General features: G+C 36.7%; 1 protein-coding gene across 1 annotated transcript in view; it reads right to left on the bottom strand.

The window, feature by feature from the left end:
* The window catches only part of TOX (thymocyte selection associated high mobility group box), a 217,613-nt gene extending 203,070 nt beyond the window's left edge, over positions 1-14,543 (bottom strand). The window contains exon 1 of the mRNA XM_075213560.1: positions 13,951-14,543. Within this exon, the coding sequence (XP_075069661.1) occupies positions 13,951-14,052 (102 nt within the window). The 5' untranslated portion in view covers positions 14,053-14,543. The remainder of the gene's footprint in view (positions 1-13,950) is intronic.
* Positions 14,544-17,538: the final 2,995 nt, after the last annotated feature.

The raw sequence follows: 17,538 nt of genomic DNA on the forward strand, positions 1-17,538 counted from the left end.
CAACAAGAATGTTGTGCCAAAGGACTTTAGAACACAGTGTGGCACTTAGAAAAAAAACAGTACACCACAAATTCCAATGTGAATGCTTTGTATATGAAACATCTTTTACAAAAACTGATGCAGCATGATATTTAAAAAAAAAAAAAAAATCACAATAGAGCCTAAATCTGCATTTCTAAACTTGGAAAAGTTTCAATTGACCCCTCGTTTTACTTTCCAATATCACGATTGTGCCTTTAAGTTAAAATCTTTTTTATTTGGTCAGCCTCTTTGTTTGTGCAAAATTGGCAGCAGTTCAAATTTAAAGTGCTCCATTCATTTGCTGACCAATAAACCAATGTCATTCTAGTTCACATCAGCCAGAACCCTAAGCTTTAGGCAACATAAAAGAATGCTTTTTACACTTGTGGACTACATGCACATAGCTAAAGTCTGGATACATTTTTCTCAAATAAAATGCAATTACATAACTGTTATTCTACAATTTATCATCCAGCTGCTGAAATTCCCACTAAATAAACTAAAACAACACATATACTGCCTTCCCATATTGCTCATTATGCAACATATCCAGACTATAAAATAAGAATTATATTTGATTTAACTCATTATATGCAATGAGAAGAAGAAGGAATGAGTAGGTAACCATAGCTTCTGGAATAATAATATATCATACATTAAATAATTAAAAAATTGGCACATTTATTTAAAATATTTTTGTATTAATACTAATGCTGGTTTTAATGATATTTTCTTATGCCTGAAAAAATAACTATGTCCCACTCACAATATACTACGGGATTGTTTTTAAAAGGGATAAACTATGCACTTAAAATACAGTGCACGCTGACTTTTGGAGGCCATTAATGCCATGTATTAATATTTTGGATTAATAATGGGGCTATATTAAGCTGGAAGCCATATCTTCCAAAAGATGCATTTCTAACTCTATAATTACACATATGCACTGGTAGACTTTTGGACAACGAAAAAACTCCACCTATACTAAAGATTTTGACGTAAACACCATATCCATACTGGCCTACTCTCCGTGAATGTCCAGGAGACTCCTGAATTTTGAATACTTCTTGAAGAGAGCAGGCCATTCTCCCGTATCCCACTTCCTAGTGAAGTTGGTGGAATGGGTGCCACAATGATGCGATTCTCAGTGAATCATTTTGGCCCTGAGGCGTGATTATGTGATTGCGGTATTTTGCGTCGGGGAACGGAGCTAAAATTATGCAATTTGTGGCATAACCTCCCTTTGAAGTTGTCACTTGACCTCCCCTAAAGGATAATCTCAAAGTCGACAAGTGTGTCCAGATCCTAAGTAGCAAATGTACAGTGGTTCAAAATCCGAGGTTTGAGAGATACTCAAACGGCGACAGTTTCATACCAGTCTGTACTACTTTTGAAGCAGGGATAATTTTGAATCTTTAAATTGTTGGCATTCTTGTGTCCATAATAGGGTGACTTTAACAGCTGTCCAACTGGGGAAATGATTGAAACAATAATACCTCATCGCTCACTGAAATTAGATTTTGAGGCATGTGAGTTAAGGACTCACCAAGCCTGGAATCAGCATTAAGCACAGTAATCCTTGTTCTGTTCAGTGTAAGAAGCATGTCTAGTGAATGGGGTGGGACTTCAAACTCCAAGGTAGTGTGCCCACAGGCTCCTGTTATATAAACTTAGTTCTGGACTCGGCACATAAAACTAAATTCTCTGTACATAGCGACGAATAAAGAAACCATTATTGTTTAAATATAACCAGCTGCCCTTTTTCATTCCTTAAATAAACCGGTCACGAGCAATAAATTATTCTTTCATTACAAGCTTAAACATATTAGTGTTTACAAGACCATACTTACCTGAAATTAGTATTAATTATCTTTGTTGTCAATTATTTTTTCACAATTACTTGAATAATACAATACATATAGAGAGAAAGGAATGTAGGTGGTGTTTTTAAGGTGATAACCTTTGTTGGCTTTATTAGGGGGATATATATTATTAACGCACTGCAGCTATACCCAAACTGATATCATGAATGTATTAGTCCTTTATGGCCATCAGTTAAGAGAAATAGGAAGTATTTATTAACCAAGAGTCATGATCAGCACGAGACATGAACTTTACAAGACAAATTTTATCATTAGACTATTGTGCTCTTTGTAATTAATTATAACTCTAGATTTAACTTGTCTGCTGATAATAAGCAACTGAATTTGAATGTTTCAAAACTGTGCAATCCCAGGAGAGATAAACAGAAGAACTGTATGTTTTCTTAAATATAATAAGAATGTTTCACACTTTTAAGACTGCTTAATTAATATGCATTTGCATTTTTTTTCTTTCATAATTAATTCATTCTACAACCAGCTTTTTAAAATTAGATTTTTGCAATAAATTTCAAGAACTAAGCTTATAAAAGTAACAGCTTGATTTACTTCAAAAGCTCAAATCTGGCAAAGAAAAGATTACCCCATTAGCCTTAGTAACTGAAGAGAGTACTGAAAAGTCCATTATGAATAGTCTTTTATGCTCTAGCAGAAAGTCATTAACATAAAATAAATCATTAGCTTTGATATTAAGCCTCCACTGTGAAGAGGTTTTTATTAATAATGGTCATGACTGCATCTGTCAAATGGTGAAATATATTCTTTTTTTGTGTAGAGAATGTCATCATTTTGCATTCAAGGTTTTTGTGGGGTGAAACCAGACCAAGGTTTAAATAATGCATTAGGCTGTAATCCCCTAAATCAACAACTGGAAGATAAAAAAAAAAGATCCAAGCAGGATGGATTGAAAACATTTGTTTTCACATTAGTTTTTTGGGTTTTTTTGCTCACAGGCTATGTTTTTAACACACACAGACATTACAAAATGTAATAGTTGCCATTTTAAACTAATTATAATGATTGTTCACTGTGTTGATATATACCCTACATAGAAGCAATTTCACAATGCCAGTTGTTACTATGATATCCTTGATCAAATACTTAATATATCAATAGAAACCACAGCAGAGTCTCCTTCTAAAGCCTTTTAGGATCCCAGCCAAGGTTTCCGAAATGCAAATAACAGTTTCAGGAGCTTAGTTGCATAAACACAATCAAGCTGTGCTTTTAAAACGTACCCACCAGAAAATAGTAGCAGGACAGTCTACAAATTCACTGATGCAAGAGTTGAAGGATTTTGACAGATTCCCTTAGCTATGTATGACATATGTATCGATAATTAGCTTGTTTTGACTTGGTATAAATGGAGTCTTCTCAGCAGAAAAGTATTTTACACTCTCCATCTCAATACATCAAGTTGCCAAGAACACACATATTTTAGAAGTAGAGAAGCTTTAAACATTATGGGCGAGGGAAAGAAATCAAACATTGGATCAAAATGAGTCTTTGGAAGCTCAATGGCTAGAAATGATAATACTGTACATTAAACAAAAATTATATTGAGGAACAGCTGAGGCCATTAAAATAGACTTTTATTAACCCATCTGACATAATGCATTATTGATTTAAACAGCTTAACTCAAATCATGTACAAGATATATTAAATCAGCCAGTAATAGTTGAATGACATTAAGTATAGGATATTATAAACATGAATAATATGACTTACGTGGCAGTTCACAAATACCATATGTAAAAGAAATTATTACTAATTCTACAACATATAAGCAATTGGGGTTGGTCTGCTAAATAAAATCTAAAAATAAAAACAAAACAAAAAAAATGTAAAAATATCCAGTAATAAAATAACTTAGCATTGGAGGGTCGGGAATGGCAATTTGGCAATTCTGGCATTAGCCAGATATGTTGTTGGTTCTCAGAGTGTATGTGGTCCAGCCTGGGTTCCCAATTGTTTCATGAAATCATGACTGTTGACAGATATAATGTAACTGGTACTTAGCCACTTCTTTCAATGACATGTATTTTACTGTTTCCCAGCATATATTACAGAGGAATTGCCTTCATCTATGCAGCTAAAGGGGCTAATTAGCAGCAAATTGAGCCACTGAGTGTAAACTTGGCACTTGGAAATACCATTTTGTGCTACCGGGGAGAAAGTGTAAAATGCACTAATTATTTTAGAGTTAGGCAGTAGGTGTGTGCAGCATGCGAGCGCATATGCTAAAAGCCCTGCACTCAAAAAGTTAACATTTGCACCCTTTGCTCAACTTCAAATTCTGCACCGTAGCACATTTTCTACTTTTGCAGACATGTGCATTCCAGTGATTGGCCAAGATTCAGCAAACTGAAATGAAGTGTAGCATAAATCACACATTATGAGGAGATATAGGAGTAACCCGGTGGCTAAATTTTTCCTGGTTTGCTAATATTATTCCGTAAAATAAATCCGCTGTGTAGTGTACAGCTAACATTTATCCACCCCACTATAGTCACAGGACATTTTAAAATATATTGGACACTGTGGGCCTGATTCATTAAGGAAGGTAAAGAAAAAAGAATAAGTAACTTTTCACCATGTTGCATTGGAGGGGGAGGTAAATTTAAAATGTGGGGATAGATTTATAGTTGGGGAAGATCATATCCTAGATCAACTTTAAATTGCTGTGTAAAAATAAAGCTATCAGGTATTTGTGTGCTGTATGGAAAAACAGCAGCATTTAACTTATGTGCAAAATAATAAACTCATTTGCACCCCTTGCATTGTAAGATGGTGTTGTCCAGGAGCAAACTTACTCATTTTTTTTTTTGCCTTACTTTCTTTAATGAATCAGGCCCTGTGTGTTTTAACATATGGCGCAAAACGTAGGAAAACTGAAATATCATATTTTTATGAATGGCACTCAGTAGATTAACATCACTATAAAAATAAGTAAAATAGTTTTTAGAACATGTTTTTTGTTTTCAGAAAGGTTCATTTCAAGCTGTTAGAGGTAAATGAAAGACAACTACTGTAAATGAGTAATAAAAAACTGAAAATAAATCAGAGCGGCTTTCAAATACTGTATCTGTGGAATCAAGAATAGTAAACATTTCATCTCTGTTTTATTTCTTATAAATATGATTTTACGGTGTTGAAAAATATGCCTTAGGCCTAAAAAGCTACTGAGGTACCTCAGGGGTACTCAAAACTCTTTACAAACCATTTCGATCGTTTAGATCATTTAGCTATTCCACTGTTTATGTCAAGAACTGAATGTTGGAGCATAACTCTTTTCAGTCAGTTAAAAATTACGAATTCAACAGCCAATTTACTGAGATTTACAACTTACAGCTTGTAGTATGTTAATTAGTCCACATAGAATGTTATATACCCTTTAAAGCACTTTTACTGCATTACTTTTTCTAAAATATACATCATTGTCAGGTTTCTGGCCACAGTGAATAAACTCATAATGTGTTTCACTATTATGTGAACCTTTATTATGCACTGCTTTATCCGTTATCTTTTCTTACTCGTTATAGTTTTGTTGTACAACCAAGTGCAAGTGGTTAGAGTTGTAACGGATATTGCTACAAGGGCTGTGTGTAGGCAGATCTCAAACACATACTTGCCAACATTTTTAAATACTTTCCTTGGACACTCTAAAGTTGAACAGGTGAATTTAATCTCGTTACACACTGTACAGTCTAAGGAGACACTTGGGAACTACAAACTACATACTGACAAGCTTATTAAACTTAGTTATGTAATTTGGGGGTGTTTAGATATGTTTCATCAATAAATACTCAAGCAAAAATCCCACAGAATAATAATAGAGAGAATTAAAAAGTATTTGCTATACTAAAGTAGAGGAATTGTACTATACAATATTGTATAGTAATTATTCCAGGGACAAATCCTAGGACCGTCCCTGGAAATAAAGGACAGTTGGCAACTATATAAACACCTATCTTTTCAATACATGTAGCAGCCCAAGTTACATTATAAAATATATTTGTGTCTCTCTCAGACTGCCTATGACATGATTACTAGTGGTGCTACAGTACTGCCTGTATTTATTCTCAGTACAACACGGAAATGTATCTTGGCATAAGCAAACAAGAGAGATCATTAACAAAAATACAATGTAAAACTAAGCATCAATATTTGGGCCAAATGACTTATACACACAGGTGGTTTCTCTGCACATGTAACAGGTCTCATCTGAGCTGCATTCAGGTGAGGTGGGTGGGGAGTGAAGCACATGCTCAGAAGAGTCCCACCCCTGCCCAAATTTTGCTGTGGGCCTGGCTATGCGCTGTTCTGGCTGCATTCATTAATTAGTTTATGCGGTTTAATCGACACTGCAAATAGGGATCACTTAACCATACGAAGAAAGAGATTACGGCACACAGAAACGTTCAGAATTTCCGCTGGATGGAACACAACAACAGCATATTCTTTATCCATAACCAACATTGACTATAAATGCTTATGTGTTCTATGAACCCTTTTCATGGTGATACTTAAGCTGACTTCACCAAGCTGTGATCACAGCTCATACAGAATGCACTCCAGGAGCAACATTATAAACATGACTCAAGGTGATTGGATTCCCACAGGCACTTATTCAAGTAGATATCTACAGCATGACCATCAACAGCCACTTGTCTGAGATAGCATTGCATGCCTCTTTACCCTGTGGTCTGCATCTAGTGCATTCTAACCCCACATGTTCAAAGCCAGGCCGACTTCTGGCCCACCCCAACATATAACAGATAATTATGACTAAATCTCTTTGCCTCATAATTGCTAAAGAATTGTAATAAAATGTAATTTGCTGATACAATTATATACAATTAATGGAACTTATCATTTTAATAATGTCTACAATCATGACAAACACAACACCCACTAAGTAACTAAAAAAACAGTCAAATTACTGTATTTATTAGACGAAACACACGGCAAAGGTGATGACTTTATGGACAACACTTCCTCTATAGACAGCTTTCAAGGACAACAGAATGTAAAGTACATATTCCGTATCACTGTTACCAACGGCATACACACATCAATGCCAAGGTATTCTGTGCAGAATCAAGCCCCAAACCCCAGTGCTGTGAAGCAGCAATGCCAAGCACTGTGCCACTTTAATTTCAAATATTGTTTCTCTTTTTAGCATGTCTTTTAAATAAACAGTGTTCCCCCCAGCACCTATTTCCCAGGTGCTCCACCCGGATGTTTTTACTTGCCACCCGGCTCTTGGAGCCCAACAGAGTTCTATTATAACAGAATAAACCATTGTTTCTCCTATTATAACAGGCATTATGTGAGCACTACAGCCAGCAGTGTGTGTTATACCACCGACCCCCAGTCTGACCAGTCCTGGCAGGTGTGGCCAATAACCTCCAACATTTTCGTTATTATTGCAAAGTATTAAACTGCCCCCACCCGGTTAATGCCACCCGGCTGGCAAAACTTTCTAGGGAGAACACTGTATAACATACCAACATGTTCTGTGTATTATAATTTCAAATATCCAACATGTGGAAGTTCACTTAAGTAACAAAAATTATCACCAGGTTTTTCAAATCATAAGGCTTAGTAGACGTTTTACCCTAAGCTATAGCCATCAAAACTCTCTAATTGTAATGAGATGTAAGTCGGACAAAATTAATGCAAACCGTCCTTGCTCAAGGTTTCTATCCTCTACTGTTATCATAAAGTTATTTTTGTGTGATTTTAGGATGTTTTAAAAAAAATTTGGGCATCTCAATCTTTTTCTACTGTCTTGTACCCATTATGATGGCAAGCAGTGATTATGTACTACTAATATGTATACATTTAGCCCAAGTATCCCCTTATGTGAGTATATTTTTCCCATAATACTTATAAGTTTACAAGCATCTCTTTATGCCTTTAAATGTATAAAAGTACCTCTGCTGATTTATTTGTTACTAATAAATTAAACTTGTATAGTATATTTAATTTAAAATACAGAGGTACCCCTGGTGGTACCTCAGAGTTAGTGAGATACCATAATATAAAATACATGGCCAATGTGTTTGTAGAATGGTATTAAACGATACATTCCAAGGCTAGAATCCAACTAAAGAAAATGTCAACCCAAATCCATTGTTTTAACGCCAGACACTACTGTCGTTGGGGAGAAACACACCTCCTTGACGCCTTTTCTAACCACTATTTCTTATGACGTCAATGGCAGAAAAATTTTGCATTTCAGTGATTGATACACGAGGGACTTTTGCGCGTCAAGACAACAAATTAGTCAATTATCTCGACAGAAGAGAATCCCCAACATTGGAAGCACTGAATTTCAAGTTACAATGATATACTTGTGGACAGAGGGACTTTATTTTATTATTATGCTATTTGTGTTTAAACATTCAGTAGTACAAAATTGTGTTGTTATTATAAAATACATGCTAATGTGCTGCTACGACTACTATTATTATTATTATTATTGAAAAATTGAAGAAATACATTGGTATGTATTACATAGTGGTGCTAAGTACACCCCAACAAATTGGAAATCTTGTGGTATAACTAGGTAACAACACACTTATAAGTGGGAGATTTAAACAAGGGTGGCCTAAAATAAACCTGCTCAAACAAGTGTTCAACATAAAACTGAAATAAGACATAAACCTATAATTATCTGTAGCAAGATAGGAACAATACATTTTACGCCAACAAAGCAAGAAAAAGTGGGTGTGAAATAATGTTACAGATCACTAGACAAACTTTCCTGATTTCTTGTCATTTGAAAATTGAGAATATAGTGTATGCTGTAAAACTACAACAGTCATGGTAGACAAATGTTTAAAATGATTGGGGATGCTCACGTTACTCCTCCCCATTTGACTGAAAAATGTCACGCATAGACATGGTAAGTGGTTGTGGAAGTACAAATATTTGAGGTGCTCAGGAGACCACAGAGGTGCCTCCTTTGACCACATACTAGACAAAATCCTGAGACATAAACTCAAGAAAACAAACCTATATTACACCAGACTGTGATCATTTATCAACAGGCACAAATCCATTTTCCCAAGTCAACACGTCTGGCCTAAGTCCTTAAGGAGAGCAAAGCATAAACAAGGAGTAACTTTGCACCTGGTTAAAAACCATGTTGCATTGGAGGGGGAGGTAAATGTAAAATGTGATGGCAGATTTATAGTTGGGATAGGGCATATCCTAGATTAACTTTAAAATTAAGTATAAAAATAAAGCTATCTCGTATTTGTGTGCTACATGAAAAAACAGCCAGTATTTCACTAAACTAATTTGCACCCTTTGCATTGTAACATGGTTTGTCCCAGAGAACATTTACTCCTTTATTTGCCTTACTTCCCTTAATGACTCAGCTTTACCTTCTTTAAATGTTGCACTTATTTTATGCTGCTGTGCACATATCTGCATGGCAGATGGCAGCTCTTGTGACTGTGTATATTTTTGGCTCTGGTTGATGGCCAGATCAGTGTGGACTAAGGTGCACCTATGCATTCTGCAACATGCAAGGAAAAAACAAGTACTACAGTACAGACATACGTTTCCCTTCATAAATGACTCCATTTGTGTTCAAATCAGATAAAGACATAAAGAAAGCCCGTGTGGCCATATTTCTTTTAACACTCTAAGGATTACTGAATACCTCTCTTTCTTTGACTTTGTTAAAAGTGCATCTAGTATTAAATAAAGGAGGACAGCAAATAGCAAATAACTAAAAGAATTTCTGAAGATTAGTTAGTTTTTTTTCTTAAACTGACCGTGGAATGGTCACTTTGTTATTTAGGTGCAAATTGATTAAATTGTGTAGATTGAAATTACAACTTGCTACAGCAACAGCAAAATAGCAACAGCCATACAAGTGGTACACATAATAAAACACTAAATGAATACAAATGTATTTTTAGTTTATCATATAAGTCATTCCACAGGCTGGACGTAGCCCTTTCGACCTTGAAAGTGCCATTAGCCGTTTAGGGGCTCAGGCAGGGCTGTTGACTTTGAGGTCATTAACCGGGCACCTAAATTGAGTGCCCATGCAACACTATAGTGAAAGCCTTCTCCAGAACCACACACAAGGAGGAGGTTGGTTTAATATAAATGGTAAAGGACCTTCTGGTTGCCAGCAGATGACTGTTAAGATTTCTATAATGAATAATTTATCTTTCATGTTTCCACCTTCAACAGACTCTTCTCATTCCAACCATACCACACCATCAGAAGCTGCACGAAAATGCCAGTCGCCAACAACTGCATTATTAACGGTGGGTGATAACGTTTCTGCCTTACCGTAGCCACATACACTTTACCCACCAACAGCTACAATTGCCATTCCGCTACCTTATGTATTAAGTCTTCGCTACAACTCTTAAGACTATAAGCTCATATGATCAGGGCCATCTTCACCTTCTGTTTCATGTCATTCAATGTTATTTATTTGTATCAATGTACAGTGCTGTTTAATATGTTGGCACTCTCTAAAAAAACACAGATAATAATAATAATAATAATAATAATAATAATAATAATAATAATAATAATAATAATATTTTTTTCAATAGGAACTAAGCATTTTAATACATGTAAACAAATCTCTGAAAAGAATATAGACACCACTGCTAAGACTAAACTGCAATAGTGATTCAGTGTTTTAATACACAATATTTAGCTATTCCATTCACAAGTAAATCAATAACAGTTAATTAGATTGGAAATGCCATTAAAACAATCATTTCTTAGACATTTGTGTTCAGTGACGAACAATTATATTTTATGACCATACATTAATGCAGTGGAAAGCGAAGGACACAAATGTTCAGTGATTTAATCCCAGCGCATTCAGTCCATTCATCTATGAAAGGTAATATCTTAAACACAAGTCATATCCGACAACATAATAGCATGTTTTGGAAATAGATGGAAAGAATATCTAAAACACTGCAAGCCTTGTGGGTAGGCTTAGGAAAATGAATAACTATGGCTGATAGTGTAACACGATACCCACAGATCACAATGCAGTGCAGTCAGTATAGCATGTAGAATTAGGAATTAGTAGGGAATTTATATTATTTGCATAAGCTGCTAGTGACTAGTTAAAAATGTAAATGTTAAAAAAAAAATCCCACTTTTCTCTTTAGGTCCCATTTTGCAGCCACAAGCTCTTTTTATAAGTAATCTGTAAGCACATCTCCGTATGCTTTCATTACCCTGAGAGGTAAAATATCTGTATGAGTAGAAAGTGAAGGGGTTGTAGACTTCATTTTCTCCTGAAGGAGCTTAGCTCACAAAATCTAGTGCTACTGATTCTTTGAGGCTCACCATAGGGAGCGGTGTAGACCATTATTTTCTCTCCTACTGATGGCAGGGGTCATGCTCCCTCTCATCGGCGAGACTAACATCTGCTAGAAGTGTCAAAATAAAATTATACTGCCATCATTTTTATGTGAATAGACATTTCATAATACCGAGAAACACTGCAAAAATACAACATTCCACACTCATTATATATGTTAAAAACCCCAGGAGCAATCTGGACAGGTCTCTTAGACTCTTCCATAACAGTTTCATTTATCTAAATTTGTCTGACACCTTTGTCAATTTCTATTTTGGCTGTATTCTTAAGTCAGGCGCTGTAGAACTTGATGTTTAAAGTAGCCTTTTATTGATTAGCGGCTGCTATTTGATAGTTGGACAAATGTCAGATATGGTAGCTATCCCTCAAGCTACAAGCATTTACAAGTTAGGTGTCTGAATGAGTTTGTCCAAGCTGCTATCAGGTCCTACCGCTATTTAAAACTGTGACAAGCCGGTACCACTACATTCACTGCAGAATAGTAGAAATGAATCTTTATCATGTCTATCATTTTAATGAGTTTACATCACAACACTATGTAAACAAGTTGTAGTCATTTTTAATGAATTTGCAAAAAAAAAAAGTGCAACAAGCTGATAAATATTTGTACTGTCAGAAGCAAAGGGTTAGCTTTGCTTTTAGAAAAAAAAAGCCTAATATGTTCCTAACACATATATTTTACATTTAACTGAAAAGTCCTCAATATTTACCAAGTGTGTACAAAGCAACATTACATTTATAAACATACATTACACTGTAAACATGCAATAAAATATTTCCTTTACTATTTGTGCAAACACTGATGAAAAGTAACACATTTATTGTGTAGTAAAAATACTTCTATTTTATGTATACTGCATCATTGTACTTACTGGCCTTAGATTTTCTGAAATAGACATATGTGGACAAAATAAATTGATGCCCGAGAACACAAGACTCTTTATACAGCATAACGTATATTCATGTAAATTGAGTTTAGACAGCAGATAAAAAAGTATTAACTAATATTTGTAAGAAATTATTAAAACTAGTTTGTTGTGTAATAATTATTGTATTTACTAATACTGATTACATATCTTTCTACAGGCTGTAATTTGATTGAACTTCATTACCTTACCAGGTTATTTGTTGTATTTTAACTACTTTCGTAAAAAATGCATTTATTATATGAAAAGCCTAATTAATAAACAAAATAAAATAAGCTCCATGGCCTTATTTAAAACATCTCATAAGGTATAATGCATTGTCCCCAAATGTGTTTTTATGCTGGAACTATGTTGTGAGTCACTAGCCATTTATCTGACATAACAATAATTTGCAGTAACAGAAAACTAATTACTAGGGTTAATTACCTAAGCCTTTGCAAGTGGATAGAATGTAGATCATGTCGCTAGTCTAAAGACTGTGATGGGTCTACTGTATTCAGCAGTGTCCAGGCATTATATAGCAATACAGTACACAGGTCCATCCTTGTGTTAAATTAAAACAAATATGCATTAATTCCAATTAGTGCTTGTAGATATAATGAAAACAATGGAATTTTATTTTTGTATTGTCCAGTAATTATGGTGAATGACATCTGAACGGTAGCAAGTCCAGTCCACTTTGAACAACCAGCAATGCCAAACTTTGAAAGTCAGACACTTAGCAAGACACACACACACACACACACACACACACACACACACACACACACACACACACACACACACACACACACCACTTTCCCTGGCACCGTTGTAAGTCTGGAAAGCTGCCTTTGTCATGTAAGTGTTTTGTGCTAAACAAGCTATTTTTATTCATGCACACATACCTCATCACATCAGTGCAGCAGAGTGTAATTCATGCATAGAATCGCCTGCTGCCACTGTCCAGCGACGTAGTAATATAATCTCAGTCATGAAATAAAATAACTCGAGACTTTGGAAACTCTGGGCAAACTTAAGCCTATGGTGGCAATTCCAACTAGTAGATATAATGATAGCAATGGGCATTGCCTGCTACGCTCATGGCCAGGATTCTTCACACAGTGCCTGTAATGTTTGCAGTCCATCATTACAGCAGGTACCAAAGAAAGCACAATGCACATATGTATATTTACTGCAAAACTTGTAAACATCACTGGATTGTTGTTATAAACATCACACTTTTCCTTGACACATAAGAGTCATGCGGTTATTAACACAAGACAACTATAACAGTCTTATAAATGACATATTATGTAAACGTTCAAGGTCATCTTTATAGAACAAAACACAATGATAGAAGTACAATAGTAACAATGCTAGTTATAATGACACATTCTAAGAGATGTTTGTAGTGAATAAACACTGAGTGGATGCTGTCAATATGAGGTCTCATAGCAAATACCATCGCAAATGTCACAGTAAAGAACCCCGGCTCATTAGGATGAAAGTAAGACCTATTGGTTTGGAGTTATCCTAATTTAATGGGAGAAAGTGTGTGCCCCCATTGCACCCTTTGCATAGAGCATCCAGCACATCAAGTACAAAGTCCAAGGCAAGGCAATTAAATCGTAGTATGGTGTATCTGGAGCAGGGAGCGATGTAAGGATATAGTGCATTGCTTTGTGTGCATGCATAGGAAAAGAAGCAGGGCGGAGAGACAGCAAGCAAGTGAATAAAAAAAACACATGAAATCACCTTGTTACAATAGTAGGGGTCCAAACAGGGGGACGGTCCCAAACAGGGGGTGTCAGGAGCTGTAGCAGACTGTGCTGGCGGTGGATAAAATCTCACATCCATTGCACTGTACACATCAAGAAAACTCCAGTCTTGTATGTCCAATAGCAGAAAAATAAACACTGATGCAGGAACCAGCCAGAGGTATATCACATAGAACAACAACACCTTGCTCCTTCACATCCGTTTGTGGTTTGTATACAAATGAAAAAAAAAAAACTACACATGTATTGTAATAAAACAGAAAAAAAACTCCTCCACAAGGCAATAGCATGCAACGATGAGCGTTCTGTAGCAGTGTGACACAGACAGTGTTCTATAGAGCAAGTCAGGCAACAAAGTAGTGAATTTATTCTTCTCCACAGTTCTCTCTTTGATCACTGTGTTCCTCGTTTTGCACCACCCCAAAACTGATATTTTCTTGAAGTTGCTGGATTATTGTTGTTCTCCTGTGCACAAGGGGAAAAAAAAGACCTAGAAGAGGCACTGTCTCTCCCCAGCCTAAGGAATGGCTGCCCCGTGCTTTGCTAGAGGAGGAGGGACAGTGTGTGTATGTATGTATATGAGTGTCTTTCTAGTTATTAGACACGTTGGTTCTGTTGACCTGAATAGCTCCATCTACTGGTGAAAGATAACTTTCTCTTTGTCCTGAAAAACCATGCGTTTCAGAGTGCCGATCTCACAAACACTGGCATCGTGCACTTACATTTGTATTTGCTTAAATACTTTGCATTTGGGTTTGCATGTTTCCAATAAAGCATACATACTGTAAAATAGGTAAATTGTCACATCCTCAATGTACACTGAAATAATTTTAATCTAAACATCTAAGCAGTTCTCTTAAATATAAATGCAATTTTATTTTCTAACTTGCACAATGTATACGAAGGCATACATACACATATTAATAGAATATATATGATATACATGACATTATTAAACTGTAATTGAATCAATGCTTACATTTTTATAATGTGTAAATAACAAATTATACAAAAAAATTAAATCAATGATGTATACAATAAGCAGAATAACACCCTAATTCGGAGGCTTATCAGCAGGGGAGGGCGACACATTTTAGCCTGTTCGGCAAGACTTAATTCAGCAGCCTGTTAGGAACATTTTAAAGAAAACAAATACAGGTGGCCCAGTGACCCAGCCCAAGATAGCCCTCTATGGGACCAGTTCGGGGGGCAAATGCCTTCTGCCCCGTCGCCCCCCTCACCCCGCCAGCCCCTGCTTATCACCCTTTCCACAATCCAAGCCTACCTGTCACATACACACAACTGCACATTAATGACCTGAGTTACAGTTGGACGTAAGTATTTTCCTTATTGCGCTTGCATAGGACATTGCAGCCTAATTTTAAGATTTAAGTAACTTTCAATTGCGACCCCTGCAGAGCCAGATTATGGGCAGGGAAGTGCAAGAAAAGTACAGTTGGGTTGTAGTCTAGTCTGAATTGGCCGCATTTTCAAATGTGCATTTTTGGAGGTATATCCGTTGTGGCCAGGGGTGGATTGGGAACTTAAAGTGACCCTGGAACACATTCTGAAAGTGGCCTCATGTGGGCGGGACCAAATAAATGGTAGGCGTGGCCAGTAGTAGGCAGAGTTACAGACCCTAGCCACATCGGTTTTAGGCAGGGCAAATGAAATACACAATGGTAGGCAGAGTCCGCCTGTCACAGTTGGGGCAGCTAACACACAAATAGGTAATAAGTGGATGAAGTACACACCGGTTATGTGAGTGGAGCAGCTTAGTCCAGCAGCAGGGAGTTCCCAGAGTTAGCATTCATTTATTAGTACTTGGGTCTCCCACCGCTTCAAATGTTTCCCTAATGACATAAATAAAAAAATAAAAATAAATAAAAAAAAAACACATTACCACTGCCTACCTGTATGCAAAATTTGAGGGTGTCCCAACCGTGGTGGTGTGTGCCCCAACCTCCAAGAAGAAGTTTAATCCTCCCATGCCCTCAGTACCTCTTCTTGTTGATAGGGGTGGGATTTAAATGATAAAAACACATACTTTTAAATAAAGCTGTGACTACTTGTAAACAGATTAGCGTCAATTTTTTTTTTCAAATTAAACGAAAATACTCCCATGGATGTGCCATACAAAATGTATTCCAAGGTTTATACTGTTCTACATGATAATTTGGCAAGTATTACAATACAGAGCGCATTCTTGTGTACACCATACAATACAGAAAGCATTCGTATGACCACTGTACAATACAGAGAGCATCCTAGTGACCCTATATAATACAAAAAGCATTTTTGTGACTGCCACAAAGAATGAACAGCAGTAGCAGGGAGAGGGGCAGAATAGGGGGCTGACAGGGGTCAAAAGCTGTGGGTGACTTCATCTATTTTAAGATGTCCCTGTAGATCTCAAGCCCCAATCTATTGCTCTGTTTGCCTTAATGCCCTCCTAGGTAAAAGTAAAAGTATTTTTTAAATAGAAAATGCAATTGATTTAAATCCATTCAGGGACCAATTGCCTCCATGATTTCCTTCCCCCATTTTTACAGGATCCCCTCTATAACTTGCTAGCACATGTTTTTTTTAAAGTTCATTTATATTTGAAATATGGAAGAAAGGGTGAAACATGCCCTATAGCATTTAACACAACAAACTTGTTACTTCCCACAACACACTGCACTAAAAATATATTTCTATATAGTTGCAGAGTCAGTGGTTGAGGAGTCTGTGGATCAGATAGTAAGAGGAATATCAAGCCATACGGCCCAAATTAATATTGGGGTACCTGCAAAATCACCCAAAAGATGTTAAACAGATTTCCAAAATAATTGTATGAGTGTTCAGGCCCCAAACATATGTAAATAAGAGCTTTTGTTCTCTCCCACATGTATCACATAAGGCTGTAGACCTGACCTCCTCTTAATAGTTGGAGAGGGATAGAATTAAGTAAACTCAGCATAAAAGGCTGTGACAGGCGATACCATATTAGGACGATGGAGAATTTCCCAGCGTTCCTCATTTTCACGTGGTCTCACATCCTGCTCCCATCCTGGCTCTGCACAGTTGTATAGAGGTGCAGGCAGCGTAGTCAGCAGTAACGTAAAACTTCTACTCAGGTGTATTTCATAGCCAGAGACCTCTATGCTGACCTCAGGTCCTGAAAGATGGGTGACACCACATAGCTGTAGGTGTTTAAAAAACAACTTGTGTGACATACCTGCCTAGTATAGATTGTTTCCTCAGGGCAGACATCAGCAAGTGTTTGTATCCCCTGCCTACAGCACCAGCCTCTGCAGGCCCCACCCAACTCTTCAACAGGCAGCCCTGCAATTTGCTGCTTGTTACTCTCCATCGATGGGGACCGCCCCCTGGCAACCACGGAAACCTAGGGCGGATCCCAAAAAGAATGCAACCTCCTTTGAATGCACCCCCCCCCCCCCCCCACTGTAAATCGCCCAACTGTCCATCTCCAAAAAAAACAATTTGTCCCCTCCCTCCATGGGTGTAAAAGCAATATTGATAAAAAATTGAAGGGGTACATGACGTGGCCGCCGGGTGGTCT

Source organism: Mixophyes fleayi, chromosome 5 (assembly GCF_038048845.1).
Source record: "Mixophyes fleayi isolate aMixFle1 chromosome 5, aMixFle1.hap1, whole genome shotgun sequence".
Taxonomy (NCBI): Eukaryota; Metazoa; Chordata; class Amphibia; order Anura; family Limnodynastidae; genus Mixophyes; species Mixophyes fleayi.